The sequence below is a fragment of the Ceratotherium simum genome, chromosome 35 (assembly GCF_057802395.1).
Source record: "Ceratotherium simum simum isolate JZ-2026a chromosome 35, ASM5780239v1, whole genome shotgun sequence".
Taxonomy (NCBI): Eukaryota; Metazoa; Chordata; class Mammalia; order Perissodactyla; family Rhinocerotidae; genus Ceratotherium; species Ceratotherium simum.
In genome coordinates, this window is record NC_141934.1 from 11884733 (window position 1) to 11898416 (window position 13684).

Genomic DNA, 13684 nt, shown 5'->3' on the forward strand with positions numbered 1-13684 from the left:
CTTTAATCGATTTTTAGTTGATTTTTGTGTACTGTGTAAAATAAGTGTCCAATTTCAAAGAGAACAATCCATGAGAGAAATCTCCAATTTGTGGAATGGGAGAAAATATTTGCAAACCGTCTATCTGATAAGAGATTGATTTTCAAAATGTATAAGGAACTCCTACAACTTCATAGCCCAAAAGGAAGTAACCCAATTAAAAATTTGGCAAAGGACTTGAATAGACATTTCTCCAAAGAAGACATACAGACGGCCAGCAGGTACATGAAACATGTTCAACATCACTAATCATCAGGGAAATGCAAATCAAAACCACAATGAGACATCACCTCACACCTGTCAGGATGCCTATCATCAAAAAAAACCCCAAAAGACAACAAGTGTTGGTGAGGACATGGAGAAAAGGGAACCCTTGGTAGGAATGCAAAATGGTGCAGCCACTATGGAAAACAGCATGGAGGTTCCTCAAAAAATTAAAAATAGAACTAGTATATCATCCAGCAATCCTACTTCTGGGTATTTACCCCAAATAATTGAAATCAGGATGTTGCAGAGATATTAGCACTGCCTTGTACATTGAAGCACTATTCATAATAGCCAAGATCTGGGAAAAAAATGTCATTGATGGATGAATGGATGTAGAAAATGTGGTATACACATTCAATGGAATATTATTCAGTCTTAAAAAAGAAGGAAATTCTGACACATGCTACAACATGGATGGACCTTGAGGACATTATGCTAAGTGAAATAAGCCAGTCACAGAAGGACAAACAGTGCATAATCCCAGTTATACGATGTGCCTAGAGTAGTCAAACTCATAGAAGCAGAGAGTGGAATGGTGGTTGCCCCAGCTAGGGGGAAGGGAAGTGGGGAGCTGCTGATCAACAGGCATAAAGTTTCAGTTTAGCAAGATAAATAAGTTCTAGTAATCCCCTGCACAACACTGTGCCTGTAGCTAACAATATTGTATTGCACACTTAAAAATTGTTAAAAGGGTATATTTTATGTTAAGTGTTCTTACCACAATAAAAAAGTCCCCATATTTGAGAAAAGAAAATAGGAACACAGAAATATAAATCCTCCTCTAATAAGGGAACCAGATGTTAAGGGAAATCTAAGATACAAATGATGCAGACCTAAAATTCTTCATTTATTTGGGTAAATCCCTTCTATGGGCTGAGAAAGCTGGATTTATGAACTAGCAAACAGGACCCTGGCCTTGGCTGGCTCGTGAGTAAAATGGAGAGGAAGGTCTCCTGTGAGTTTAAATTTGACCATTCTCTGTTCTCTACCAGATGCAACAAACATCTCCATTTTACTCTCCCAGCAGGAATAAAAGAATTAATGCATGCAACAGGCATAGAATGATGCCTGGCATACTGTAAGTGCTCAATAAGTATCGGCTTATCCAATGGAAAAAACAAGGACTTTCTTACTTTCCAGCTGCCTGCCAACAGTGACTGCGTTTGCGATCTGAATGGCAGGGCTGCCTGTTCGTGTGGCCATCAAAGAGCGTGCAGCCTGTTAGGATCCTTGTGACAAGTCGTAACACACAGCCACTGCAGGAGACCGCCAAGTCCTTAAATGGCACTCCGTGTTAATCTCCATCATCAGATGTAGATGAGTTTACAATAAACTGACTGGGATTCTATTTTGTTTTCTTTTGGTCTAGAGTTAAACTCATGGTTCTCCAACATTTTCAAGACCTCACTGTGGCTCTTGGAGCTCGAGCTGGCTGTCCCCCTAACGGAGCTGCTCACATCACACTCATCTAAAATATTAGTGCTGCTGACAGTTTCTAAACCCCAAGTATTGCATGAGGCTTTGTTCCTTCTGCACAGCCTCCCGTTTTCTTTAAGCAATGGTTCTGAGCCCTGGCTGTGCATCAGAATCCCTGGGGGAGCTTTTAAAAACCCCACTGCTCAGGCTACACGCCAGACCAGACGCAGCAGAACCTCCAGTGAGTTTTCAGACTTCCCAGGTGATTCCCAAGTTCTCTCAAGGCTGGGAGCCCTGGACCACTGCTCTCCAGCCCCTCTGCCTGGTAAGAATAGTAACTCCTCTGTTTTCAGTGTGACCGTGGAAGCCTTTTTTGAGTTTTATGGTAAAGAAACCCAAAAAGTGTTTTTTTAAACTAAGCATTTGCTTTGGTGGGTCCACATAGACGAGGCCAAAGAGAGTTTAAATCCACCCTGTTTAGTGCCCTGTGGACTGCGCAATTTTAGGCGGCTAAAGAGTCAGGCAGGCCTGGGTTTGCCTCTGGCCTCCACTATTAACTGGCTGTGTGATCTGGGGCAATGATGTCACCTCTCTGAACCTCAGTATCCTCTTCTAAAAATGGAGACAATAATGCCATGCTACTTGAGGAAGAAGAGAGGGACATTTGGTATAGTCTTGATAAATTTACTGTAAACATTGTAGCATCCAGGCTCTCAATCTGTGTTAGCTATTGTCACGTGATGGTAATAATAATAACGCTCCCAAAGGGTGGAATGCCTCCTCCCAGTGGCCCAGCCCTCCACCATGAATGAGAGGAAGTGAACCCACATTAGCGTCAAGTCAGGAAACAGGACTCACAGACACAGTGGGGCAGGCGAGAGGTCCAGATGGGAGTGCCAGTCTCACGGCTGTAGCAGGTCAGCAGAGAGCTGCCTTCAAGCACAAAGCCGGGGTTGCAGGTATACTGGATGGTGGTGCCCACCAGCAGGACAGGGTCCGAGATTAGGCGGGTCGAGTGGTCCACTTCTCCAGGGTCGGTGCAGTACATAACTACACGGGACGAAATCAGACCAAGTGGGCTTTAGGGGTCGGCATGAGCACAGGTGTGCTGAGCATTAAAGAATGATCTAGAAAGTTTCCTAACTTAGTTCTTTTCCTGTTTGGAAGATAACGCATCTTGTGCTCATCAAAGGTGGCTGGAGAATAGGCCAGGACGAAAGAGACGTGAATTTAATTCTACTTTTAGGAATTTGCCCAAAGAAATGTTTGTGTCAGGGGTTAAAGACCTATGTACAAGGTTGTACATTGCACCATTATTTGTAATGGTAAAAACAAAAAAGAAATAATGCAAATCCGTTAACAGAGGAAGAGGTAAATCTCATGGAACAGGCATTCCACGAAATCCTGAGCAACCACTAAAGAGAACAAAGTGAGGAGGGGACTTCACAGCTTTCTTTGTGGTTCTTGAATATAATAAAACAAGCATCCATTATTTTTTTAATTAAAAAATCAATATAGATAAAGAAAAACAATAATCCAATTAAAAAAGAATGAAGTAGACAACATGTGTGATATGAAAAGATATCCATATTTCTGAGTCGAAAAAAGCCAATTGCAAGGCAGTTTGTATGAATTGATCCCTGTTATGGCAAAATATCTCTCTGCAGCTATTTGTATATGCACATCGATATATGTCTATATACACAATACATACACACATATGTATGCGTATGTGTAACACACTCATACGTGCAATTGAAACGACATAGAAAACATTGTAGGAGTGGCATCATTTCTCAAGAGTAAGATCAGAAGGATTTGCACTTTCTACCTCCTCATGTTACTACTGCTTGAGTACTGTAAGTAAGCATTCTTCACTTGTGTAATTTTAAGATATGGTTATACACATCTTTTAATGTCAAGAGTGAAGCTTAACCAATGACAGGTGGTAACAGCATCCGGGGACTTCTAGCTGGGAGACCTCATTGCTCTAAGGAGGTTCTGCTGCCCTCACTTAACTAGAAGAGAAGGAACCAAGGCAGTTTGAGGGGTAGAGACCCACACACAGAAGGGGCCCAAGACAAATTTATTCGCTCTAATTTGGGCCTCTTCTTGGCAACAACTGAGGCAGGTGAAAAGACTCTCCCGTAGAGAGCTAGTTTACATTCCCTCCAAGCCTTTAAATAATAATGATGAGGCAGGTCATATTACTGAGTTCATGACGGGTCTCTCTAATTGTCACCCGTGGTGCTTCTCGCTGTCCATTTTTAGTTTCTGTCATGACACACACACACAGACACACACACCACATTCCATTTTGGAACAAATAGATGCATTTATGTAGCTGATTTTGTGGATCTTTAGCAAGTTCTTTCAAGTTTTGCACCATTATAACTAATTTTCTTGGTGTTAGAATGTTTACGATGGATGGAATTAACCATACAGATGGTTACATATGGAATTATATGTAACCCATATACGTTATATGTAACCCCCACACTCCTTCCTCAATACCCTCTTTCTCTGCTCACATTTAATATCTCTTATTGTGCGATCAGTGATTCGAGCCATGCTGACCAGGTCTACCAAAGTGTCACCAAAGATTCCTAGAAAGAGGGCTGCAGACCAGAGCTTTATGTGGCACGTGGGAAGGAAATGGCTAGGGGCAGAGGCCACCTCCAAATTTAGCTACCCCTGCTACTAAGGCATCAGTGTAGAAACCAGAAGCACTTCCTTTTTCTACCCCTTTTCAAGACACTAGACTCAGCTAACACCAGTCATGCCTGGTCCACATTCTTGGGGAGAGCAGGAGCAGAGTGTAGGCAGAAGGAACCAGGAGAATGGGATGGATGCTGTCTGGATGATGTCGGCTACCTACTATAGAGGTTTCCAACTGGGGATCCAAGGGTCAACTTAGGTTTGTTTTGCTTGCTACTACAGGTATTTTAAAGACCTGAATTTGAATGATGTTTTTATACAGGCTACATACATTCCCATTTGCCACAGTCCACACCACTCCCTATTGTCTCACACCCAGTCTATTTCACTCATTTACATTATCTGCCAGGCTTCTGAAGGCATCTGAGTCTGACATCCCTGCCCTATGGCTACAAAATGACATTTGTGACCTGTGCCAATGAGTTGGTGGAGTGGCAGAGAGGCCAGATTCCACATTAAATAACTCCACGGCATCCGTGCCAAAAATACTCCACGGGAGGGATTTACCACACACTGACCTCGGGGAAGAAAACAAGACTACTCTTACTTTTCTCACAAAATGGGGGGTCGCTGCTCCAGCTGAGGTCCCACTGGCAGGTGAGGGTGTCGCTCCCCACGATGTCGTAGCCGGGGTCACACTGGTATGTGATTCTGGCTCCCCTCACAAGCTCCGTGTGGGACGTGGTTTTCCAGCCGTTCTGGATCTCGGGCAAATCTGAGCAGGAGTCGTTCCTTGATACCTCTTTAAAACAAAAACATCATCCTTAGATGGGGAGGTGGCCTTTTTGTTTGGAATCCCATTTACTAATGTCAAAGGAAAGAAAACAGAAGAAAAAGCCTCCAGAAATAAGTGACACAACTTCCGAAATCCCTTAAGCTGCAGGGACTCTTCTATAGTGAGATTTTACAATGTCCTCTTCCCATGGGCCATTGGGCTTACCACACATTCTCTTGGCTTGATAAAGTCAGTTTAGGATTTAGAGCCAGAGTGCATCCTAGATCTGCCACTTCCTGGCAATGTGACTGGGGTGCAGTCACCTCTTCTCTCTGCATCTCAGCCTCTTCACCTTTCATGAGAGCATAATGATGATCACGCCTGCCTCACTGTGGAGCCAGCTTCCAAGACGCTCCCCAGTTACCCTCACCTCCTGGAATCCACATTCTTGTGTAGTCCTCGCCAACACTAAACAGGGCTGCCATGCGTAACCAATGGGCTATTGCAGAAGTGACCACGTGTGACTGCTGAGGCTGGATCATAAAAGGCATGAGGCTCTCTCTCATACCACTTTCTCTGGAGGAAGCAGCTGCCACGTTGTGAGGATGCTCAAGCAGCATCTGGAGGGATCCACGGCGACAGAATCTGAGGCCTCCCACCAACAATTGGCATTGACTTGCCAGCCATGTGAGTGAGCCATTTTGGAAGTGGAGCCTCCAGCCCCAGTCAAACCTTCAGATAATGGCAGTCCTGGCTGACATCCTGGCCTTAACATCATGAGAAATCCCAGGTCAGAACCATCCAGCATTAACTCCTGAATTCCTGACCCATAGATTTTTGGGAGGGAGTAATTTGTTACACAGCAATGGGTAGCTAATACACTCAGCCTCATCCTAAGAATATCCATAAATCCATGGGTTTGATGGATTAGTAATATATATTTTTGTAATACAGATTAAGATAAATACTTAAATACTAAAATAAAAATAATTATTGGTGCATTCTTCAAATCACATTGCATCTCATCAGTGAACATTAACTACACTCCTGAAAATTCTACACACATCTTATTATCACAGAGTCTTTGTCTGGAATAATTCTGTTTTCCTCCTACAAACCTTCGTTACTAAGGTAGCAATCCAAAGCCCACTACTACTATTTTTGCTTCCAAGTGCCCACTGCACAGATTTTGAGAAGAGAGCTAATTATGCCGTATAATTAATTTGCAGCTCTGATGTGCTTCTGGGGGAAGCAAAGCACCTCCATTGTCTGCAGGAAAGTCATTCTCAGAAACAAGCAATGGCTTTTCCCGGGATTTCATCATGATTTTATTTGGGGAAAGGAGATCTCATGGGTGTCTGCAAGAAGAGGAGAGGGAAATGGCTTCTAGAATTGCTTGGCGGGGAGCAGGAGCCTCTATTTTTAGGTCTTTGAAAAATCAGCCAAGCCCTGGATTTGGGACACAGCTGCAAATGCTCAAACTCTGGATGAAAGGGGAGAAATGGGGACAAATACTAGCTGTGTGGTCTGCCTTGTGTCAAATGCTTTGGGCCTGAGAAAGGTTTGCTTGTCTGACTTTTCAGTCTCAGCCCATAGGGGCCACATTCCCCTGGGGCCTCCTGTCTCCTTGGTGGCATTCAGCACATCTGTGACTCCTCAGTTGCTGCCACCATGTAGCAAATGTTGGCCACACTGTTTACTAATTCAGTGGCCTTGGCTCAGTCACTTAGCCTTCCTGTCCTTCAGTTCCCAGACTCCACTCCCTGAGACCCTGATCCAGGATTCTGCATGTTCACCAAATGCCCTCAGTGGAGGTGCTAGAATTATCTGTCCCTAAGGGCCGTTAACTTTGCTAAGAATGAGAAAATGGGCTTAGGAGTAGGAGGGCTTCCCTTCTAGTGCTTTTTCTTTCTTTTAGAAGCCGTGTGACTCCAGTCATGTCAATTAACATCTCTGAGCCTCTTTGTCCTCAATCCTAGAGTGGAAACAAGAATCATGACCTTGTCTATTACAAAGGGCAATGTGAAAGCTAATTAATGTACAGGATATGACAGTAACACTAACGTGAGATATATGGACATCAATTTGTTTGACTAAGATTTTCTGAGCACCTACTATATGCCAGGCATGAGGAATACAGGGATCTAAAGTCATGGTTCCAGTCTCACGGTCAAGATCAGCACCATGGTCCAACTTTTGGGAAAAGAAATATGCAAATGCACTGAATACATGCCACCATTTACCGGTCTCATGCTCATGGCAGACATCACTAATCGATCATAGCAATCTCTTTCTTTGAATCAAGCTGAAATCTCCCAATCCTTCTCAACACAGCACTCCAGGGAGCCACTGTCATTTGGTTGGAGTTGACCTACAATATAGAGCTTGTTTATTATCCCAGGATTAGAGGAATAAACACACAAGTGACCAAATCTCTTTGAAAAACACTGCTCACTCATCTCTGCTTTCTTATTATTTTCCCTGCCACGTACTTGGTCACAGACACTGGCAAAGCCTAAGAAGCAGTGAGGAGAATAAGTCTTTGCTTCTGTCTATGCAAAGGAGAATTATGGGAGGTCAGAACCATGTGACCCAGAGTGTTCCTATGGAAGGTTCTGACAGTAACCATAGCAGATAAACCCTGGCCACCTTCCAGAGCTGGGTGTAGGCCTTGAGATCAGTTTAAAGCTTCAAAATTCTCTAATTGACCACAGAAACCCCTGACCCTTCCATCTGATCCTTCTGCTGAATGGGAATTTCATGTATGTCTGGTTAAATCTAGACCCAGGATAGCAAATATGTCTCCCATGCCATGGCAGACATCACCAATCAATCACGGCATTCTTTCCCACTGCCTTCAGACATGACCTCCTCTGAATTCAGCATGGTCTTCAACACAGGTAGTCACAAGCAATTGACTGGCATCAAAATTAAATACAGAGGCCCACTTGCCTTCCCTGTGAAGTTAACTGTGTGTCTCTTTAACAGAAATACGAACAAATGGAACCTTCTCTCTTTTTGTGTTACCCACATTAGCCAAGCTGGGCATCCCTGGGAAGAATTCTCTGAAATCCTGTGCTTGCCTCTCCCATGGCATCAGCACACAATCCTGACACTGTCTGTTAATGGGACTGCCTCTCCTATTTTCACTAGCTGGCTCAAGGGCAGGGAGAGAGCATTCTATTCATTCCTACGTCCTGGTATCTAGCTCAGGGCCAAGAACATAGGAGGTGTCAAGAGATTTTTGTGAACCAAACTCTCTGGAAAATGGAGATAATGCATTTGAAGATGGAATAATATACATGAGTGCTTGCCAAATACATTGTCACATAAATCTAAGTTTCAGGTTCAACGATCAAGAGCACCTCCTCTTCAAGTTGTTGCCAAAATGAACATTGGCCAGACTTACTGGTTAACCTTGGGCAGCCTTGGATAGAGTCAGATTTCTGCCATCAAGCTGAATGCAGTTTTGGAAGATGGACTCAGGCACCAGAGGAGACCAATGAGCAAAACGATGACCTCATCTTCCAGCGGGGAGGGAGGAGAACTCTAAGGAGATAGACTGAAGCCAAGCCACCAGAAACCCTCCCTCCAAAGGCAGCTGACTCTGGAGGGCACCTGGCCTGGACAGCCAGCACGAGCCGTCCCCTCTGCCCAGGACACTTCCCAGTAAAGAGTGGGGAACCACAAAGAGTAGCATCAATAACCATCTGAAAATACTTAGCAGCACAATTAAGAGTAAAGAGGCCCCCGAGAAACATAAAAAAGAAGATCAACGCTTGTGTTCGCCTCTCTGAGAGGTGCAAGCAGAGCAGGCAGGGATGAGAATCATCCACCAGCTGGAAATAAGAAAGCAAGGGCCTTATTTTTGCATGCAAGAGGCTCCTTTTTTTTTTTTTTTGTGAGGAAGATTAGCCCTGAGCTAACATCTGATGCCAATCCTCCTCTTTTTGCTGAGGAAGATTGGCCCTGGGCTAACATCCGTGCCCATCTTCCTCTACTTGATATGGGACGCCACCACAGCATGGCTTGACAAGCGGTGCATTGGTGCGCACCCGGGATCTGAACCCGGGCCACCAAAGCGGAATGTGCACACTTAACAGCTATGCCACGGGGCCGGCCCCGCAAGAGGCTCCTTGAGACAGCCAGCGGTCCGGGGAGTGGCTTGAGTTTTAAAGGCAGGAGGTGGTACAGAGAGAATGCTTTATATTAGATAGAGATGGGCAATCTTCAAGCCAAGGGGAAGAAAGAACCAAAGACATGGATCTTGCTCCAGCCAGAGCGTCTGTAGGGGTAGGGGTAGAAGGAGGAGACTTGGCAGGATGAATATTCCTTTTCCCCATTCCATCCTGAAATCAAGATGTCAACCTTGTTCCTGGGAGGTGCAAACCCATCCCCTAATCACTGGCTGAATCCTGTCCATTGAAATCCTCAGGGTGCAACCACCCACCATCCTGGATGCCGGAAGAAGTTAGGTCTTAACTACTCCCTTGTGTCCCCAGGTTCTCTGCTGTCGCCGAGGATGGTGGAGGTGGAGAAACCCTTAATGCTGGGAGCCAGGAAGCCGGGGTGTGAGCCTCAGGTCTGCCCCTGATGAGCAAGTCCCTTATCCTCAGTGGTCCAGGGCTGCTTCTGATGCGACACAACAGGCTTGGACCAGATGCTCTGTCAGTTAAGTCCCTTCCGGGGCTCGGATCAGTGGGACTTCATGGGGCTCCGGTCCCCTGACTGCTGGGCATGATGGCAGCTGGGACCAGGGTGGTGGTTGTGCAGAGACAGAGAGCAGTGCTTGGATTGGACACATATTGTAGAAGTAGAGTTGAGAGGATGGATTGGATATGGGGCAAGGAAGGAGGAAGCAGCCTGAGAAACCAGGAGAGTTGTGGTTCCATCTCCTGGGGTGGGCAGACAACGGGTGAACAGTTGGGTAAGGGTGGTGGCGGGTAGAGAATTAAATAGTTCTGTTTTGGCCGTGTTACATCTGAGATGCCAAATACATGCAAGAGGGCAGTTAGCAGGGCTTTGGATAGATGAATCTGGAGTTCATGGGAGAGGTCAAGGTTGGAGGTACAAACTGGAGGTCTATGGAACAGAGATATTCTTTAAAGCCATGGGACTGGATGAGGGCACATAAGGAGTGAGTTTAGACAGAGAAGAGGACAGGGTCCAGGATGGAGCTTGGGACCCTCCAGTGTCTAGAGGTTGAGCAGAGGTGGGTGATGGAGGCAGTAATGAAGAAGGGAGAGTTACAGGGTGGGGAGAGGGGAGGGAAGGGTGCGGGTGGACGGAACAGCAAGAAATGGGTATTGGATGGTCAAGTGCGAACTTAGCTTGAACTTAATAGCAGAGCTGTTTTTAAGATGAGGAGGAGAGAAGTGGTTTGGAAGCCACACTGAGGATCAAGGAAGACATCTCTTGCATTTACTTGTCTTAAAGTACAGGAGGTGGGAGAGAAAGGGCTGTCTCCATTGGGTGGGGCTGCGGGTGAAGAAGAGCCTTTAGGGGAGAGCCAAGCTTCAGTTCAGGCAAGACAGTGAAGATAACGCATTGAGAAGTTGCAAATATAGGAGAGTGTGTTGACAATATAAAATCCCAGCTGACTACAAATGAAACACAATGAATCTTAAAGTTATGAGGCATTATCCACTAAGTCCTGCTATGTGCAGTGGGTATCACTATTCCCATTTTACAGATGACAAAAAGGAGGCTCAGAGAGGTTTAGTGACTTACCCAAGGTCACACAGCCATTAATGACAGTACTAGGACTCAAATCCTAGTTCCTCTGACTAGAGAGCCCAAGCTCTTAAAAACTATACATATTTACCGCGCCAATATATTAAAAGGCCCAAATAGACATTATCTAGAGGAAATCATCTTAGCCTGCATCTAAACACAAAGAAAATAATTGACCAGATGAGGCACCTACCAACGTAGTTCATGATAAATCCCTGGCCCTTCCCAAAGATGAGGCCAGCAGGATCCGAGTGGAACTGGATGGTTAGGTCCGGCGTGGACGAGTACAGCTTCTGGGGGCCACTGTTCCCAAGGTACTGCCCCAAGATATGGGGCATGACCTCATCGCCGTCGTAGATGGTCAGGATGTCGCTGTTGCTCAGGTTCAGGCTTGGGGGGCAGAGAGAAGAGAAGGGGTCTTGTGAAGCAACGTCACGGGCATTCAATGAGCCTTTGATTTATTTTTTTGGGCAACACAAACCTTCTTGAGACATACCATGTGTCAGGCCCAGGCCAGGAACTGGGGGTGAGGTAGGCATAGATGGCAAATGTGACCAGGGCATGTTGACCCTTCCTGCACGCCTGGCACATAGATCTGTGGATGGTTTGGGCTTTTGAAGACTCATCTGTGAAATGGTCTTCCCTGCATGGAGCTCACTGCAGAGTCAAATGCTGCACTCTGAGTGGAATTGCCTTCAATACTCCCATCACCAACAACCGTTTCATGGGTGAAACTAAGTGTTGGGCACTGAGTTACATGCTGGGTGAGTGACATGGGTCTTTCATCCTTCTTTGATGCAGAACAAGCTGACTGCTTGCTAATTATAACTTGCATTTTTGTGTAAGTTGAAATGATCCTCCCATAGATCATGTGGCAAATTCCTCAAAATCAGCCAGGTTATCTATTATGTTTGGGGGTGGGATGGAGGCAACTTATTCATGAAATATGCTCAAATGTGCCATCACTATTCACAGCCTTAAAGGATGACACATTTTCAAAGACTCGAATGCAAGAGAGTATCTTGACACTAAATGTTTGAACGGCAACGTGCAGTTAATAATCCAGAAAGCACTTCAATATGCTGCAGAAATGTGTGCCATGTTAGGCGTGCTGGATAAAATTGATCTCTGATGGAAAGAATGTCAGATAATTCAGCTTCGGTTGCATCAATCACGGACAGATATTAACTCATGGCTCTTTCCTTCCTTTCTCCTTCTTCCCCTCTCTCTTCCTTCCTCTTCTCTCTTACCTCTGTCTCTTTTTCTTGTGTCCCTCTCCCTCATATTTTTGAGCACCTACCGTGTGGCAGGCACTGTGCTGTGCTCAGACGACAGGAGGAGTCACAGAGCAGTGGTATATTTAGACTAGTAAGCCAGGGATTGTGCTAGGAGTTATGATCAAGGTAAGTGCAGAGGAGGGCATCTAACTCAGAGGGGGCATCGTGGAAGCCTCCTTGGAGGAGGAGATGCTTGCTCAGGATCATCAAGAAAGAGCAGGGGACCCTGAGGCAGATAAGTCTGGGCTGTGGAGAAGGCAGGCTTCCAGAAGGAATCTGCCTGGTGGCCAGCGTGCCTGGTATTTGGTATAGACAGGGAAGCCTGGAGAGCTCTGCAGGAGCCAGACCGTGAAGGGCTTAGAGAGCCAAGTTTAGGTGTTTGGATGTCATCTTGCTGGGGACAGGAGACATTGGAGGGTTTTTAGCAGGAGCATCCTGACTGATAATTCACTGCCAGAGGAGAGGCATTCCAGGAAAGGGCCCTGAGCGAAGTTCCTGGAACAGATGCAGACTGACAACAGCCCTCCCCCACAGCTTCATCCAAGGCCTAAGCACGGTGTTGGCTGCTGGTCTGGGAGCCTGAGAAGGGGTGGTGCTTCAAGTATTAAGGACGAAACAACAGAAATGCAGGTGCTTTGCTGAAGATTTGCTCCCAGAGGGCAGGGGATGTATTTTATTCACCATAGTATCTTCCACAGCACCTCTCACAATTCCTTATATAAAGTTGTCCCAAGGGGTGGTTTAGGGAGACTCTAATAGCCCCTCAAATCTCCACTGGCTTCCCCTGAACCACCCCAAACACATTCTGCCCTGATAAAAGCTGTCTGTATGCTTTGCACACATTGTTTCATGACCAAGCCCCTAGGCACCTCCTACTCTCTGCCAGTTTTCAATTAGGCTACAGCCTCTAAACTCTTACGGTATTGAAATTCTGGAGTTGCCACCTTCTCTTGCACACAGTAGGTGCTCAATAAAGGCTATAGTATGAAAAAGCCAGCCAGAGAGTCTATTTGACAGCAGAAATAATGGGATTGATGTCAACTCTTGACCTATGGTAGGGAAGTGCCTCTTAGTTCTAATTACCGTGAAAACATCAATGGCTCATCAAAGCGCTGGATTAGGCTAGTGTGAAATGTGATGGTGGTAGATGGCAGACATCTATTCCTTAAGCCGACTTCACAGCAGACTCGCTGATAACAGTGGCTTCCAGACAGTGTACAGCTTGGCTTTATACTATCATCCATTTCAATGATCTAAAGGCAGTAGAAGCATCTTCAAGGGTGCAAATAGCCTTCATTTAAAACCCTAGCACAACTCTTTGTTCATTGTAAAATGGGAAGGAGCAGTCTTTCTGGAAATACTCCACTGTCTTGGAAATCAGAAAGCTTTGGTTTGATTCTTAGCTCTGACACTCATGGAGGGCATGTGGTTTTCCTGAAGTTCTTCTCTGTGAATCAGGCTTAATATTTCCAGTTCATGTCACAGGTTTTTGGAGTGAGGTAAGACACAGGAGATTTGG

The 13684-nt window shown here is 45.5% G+C and overlaps 1 protein-coding gene across 1 annotated transcript in view; it reads right to left on the reverse strand.

Moving 5' to 3' along the window:
* SEZ6L (seizure related 6 homolog like) overlaps window positions 1–13684 on the reverse strand; it is a 185998-nt gene that overhangs the window by 23228 nt on the left and 149086 nt on the right. The window contains 3 exon segments of the mRNA XM_087423616.1: window positions 2581–2772; window positions 4988–5182; window positions 11082–11278. Coding sequence (XP_087279742.1) covers window positions 2581–2772; window positions 4988–5182; window positions 11082–11278 — 584 coding nt within the window.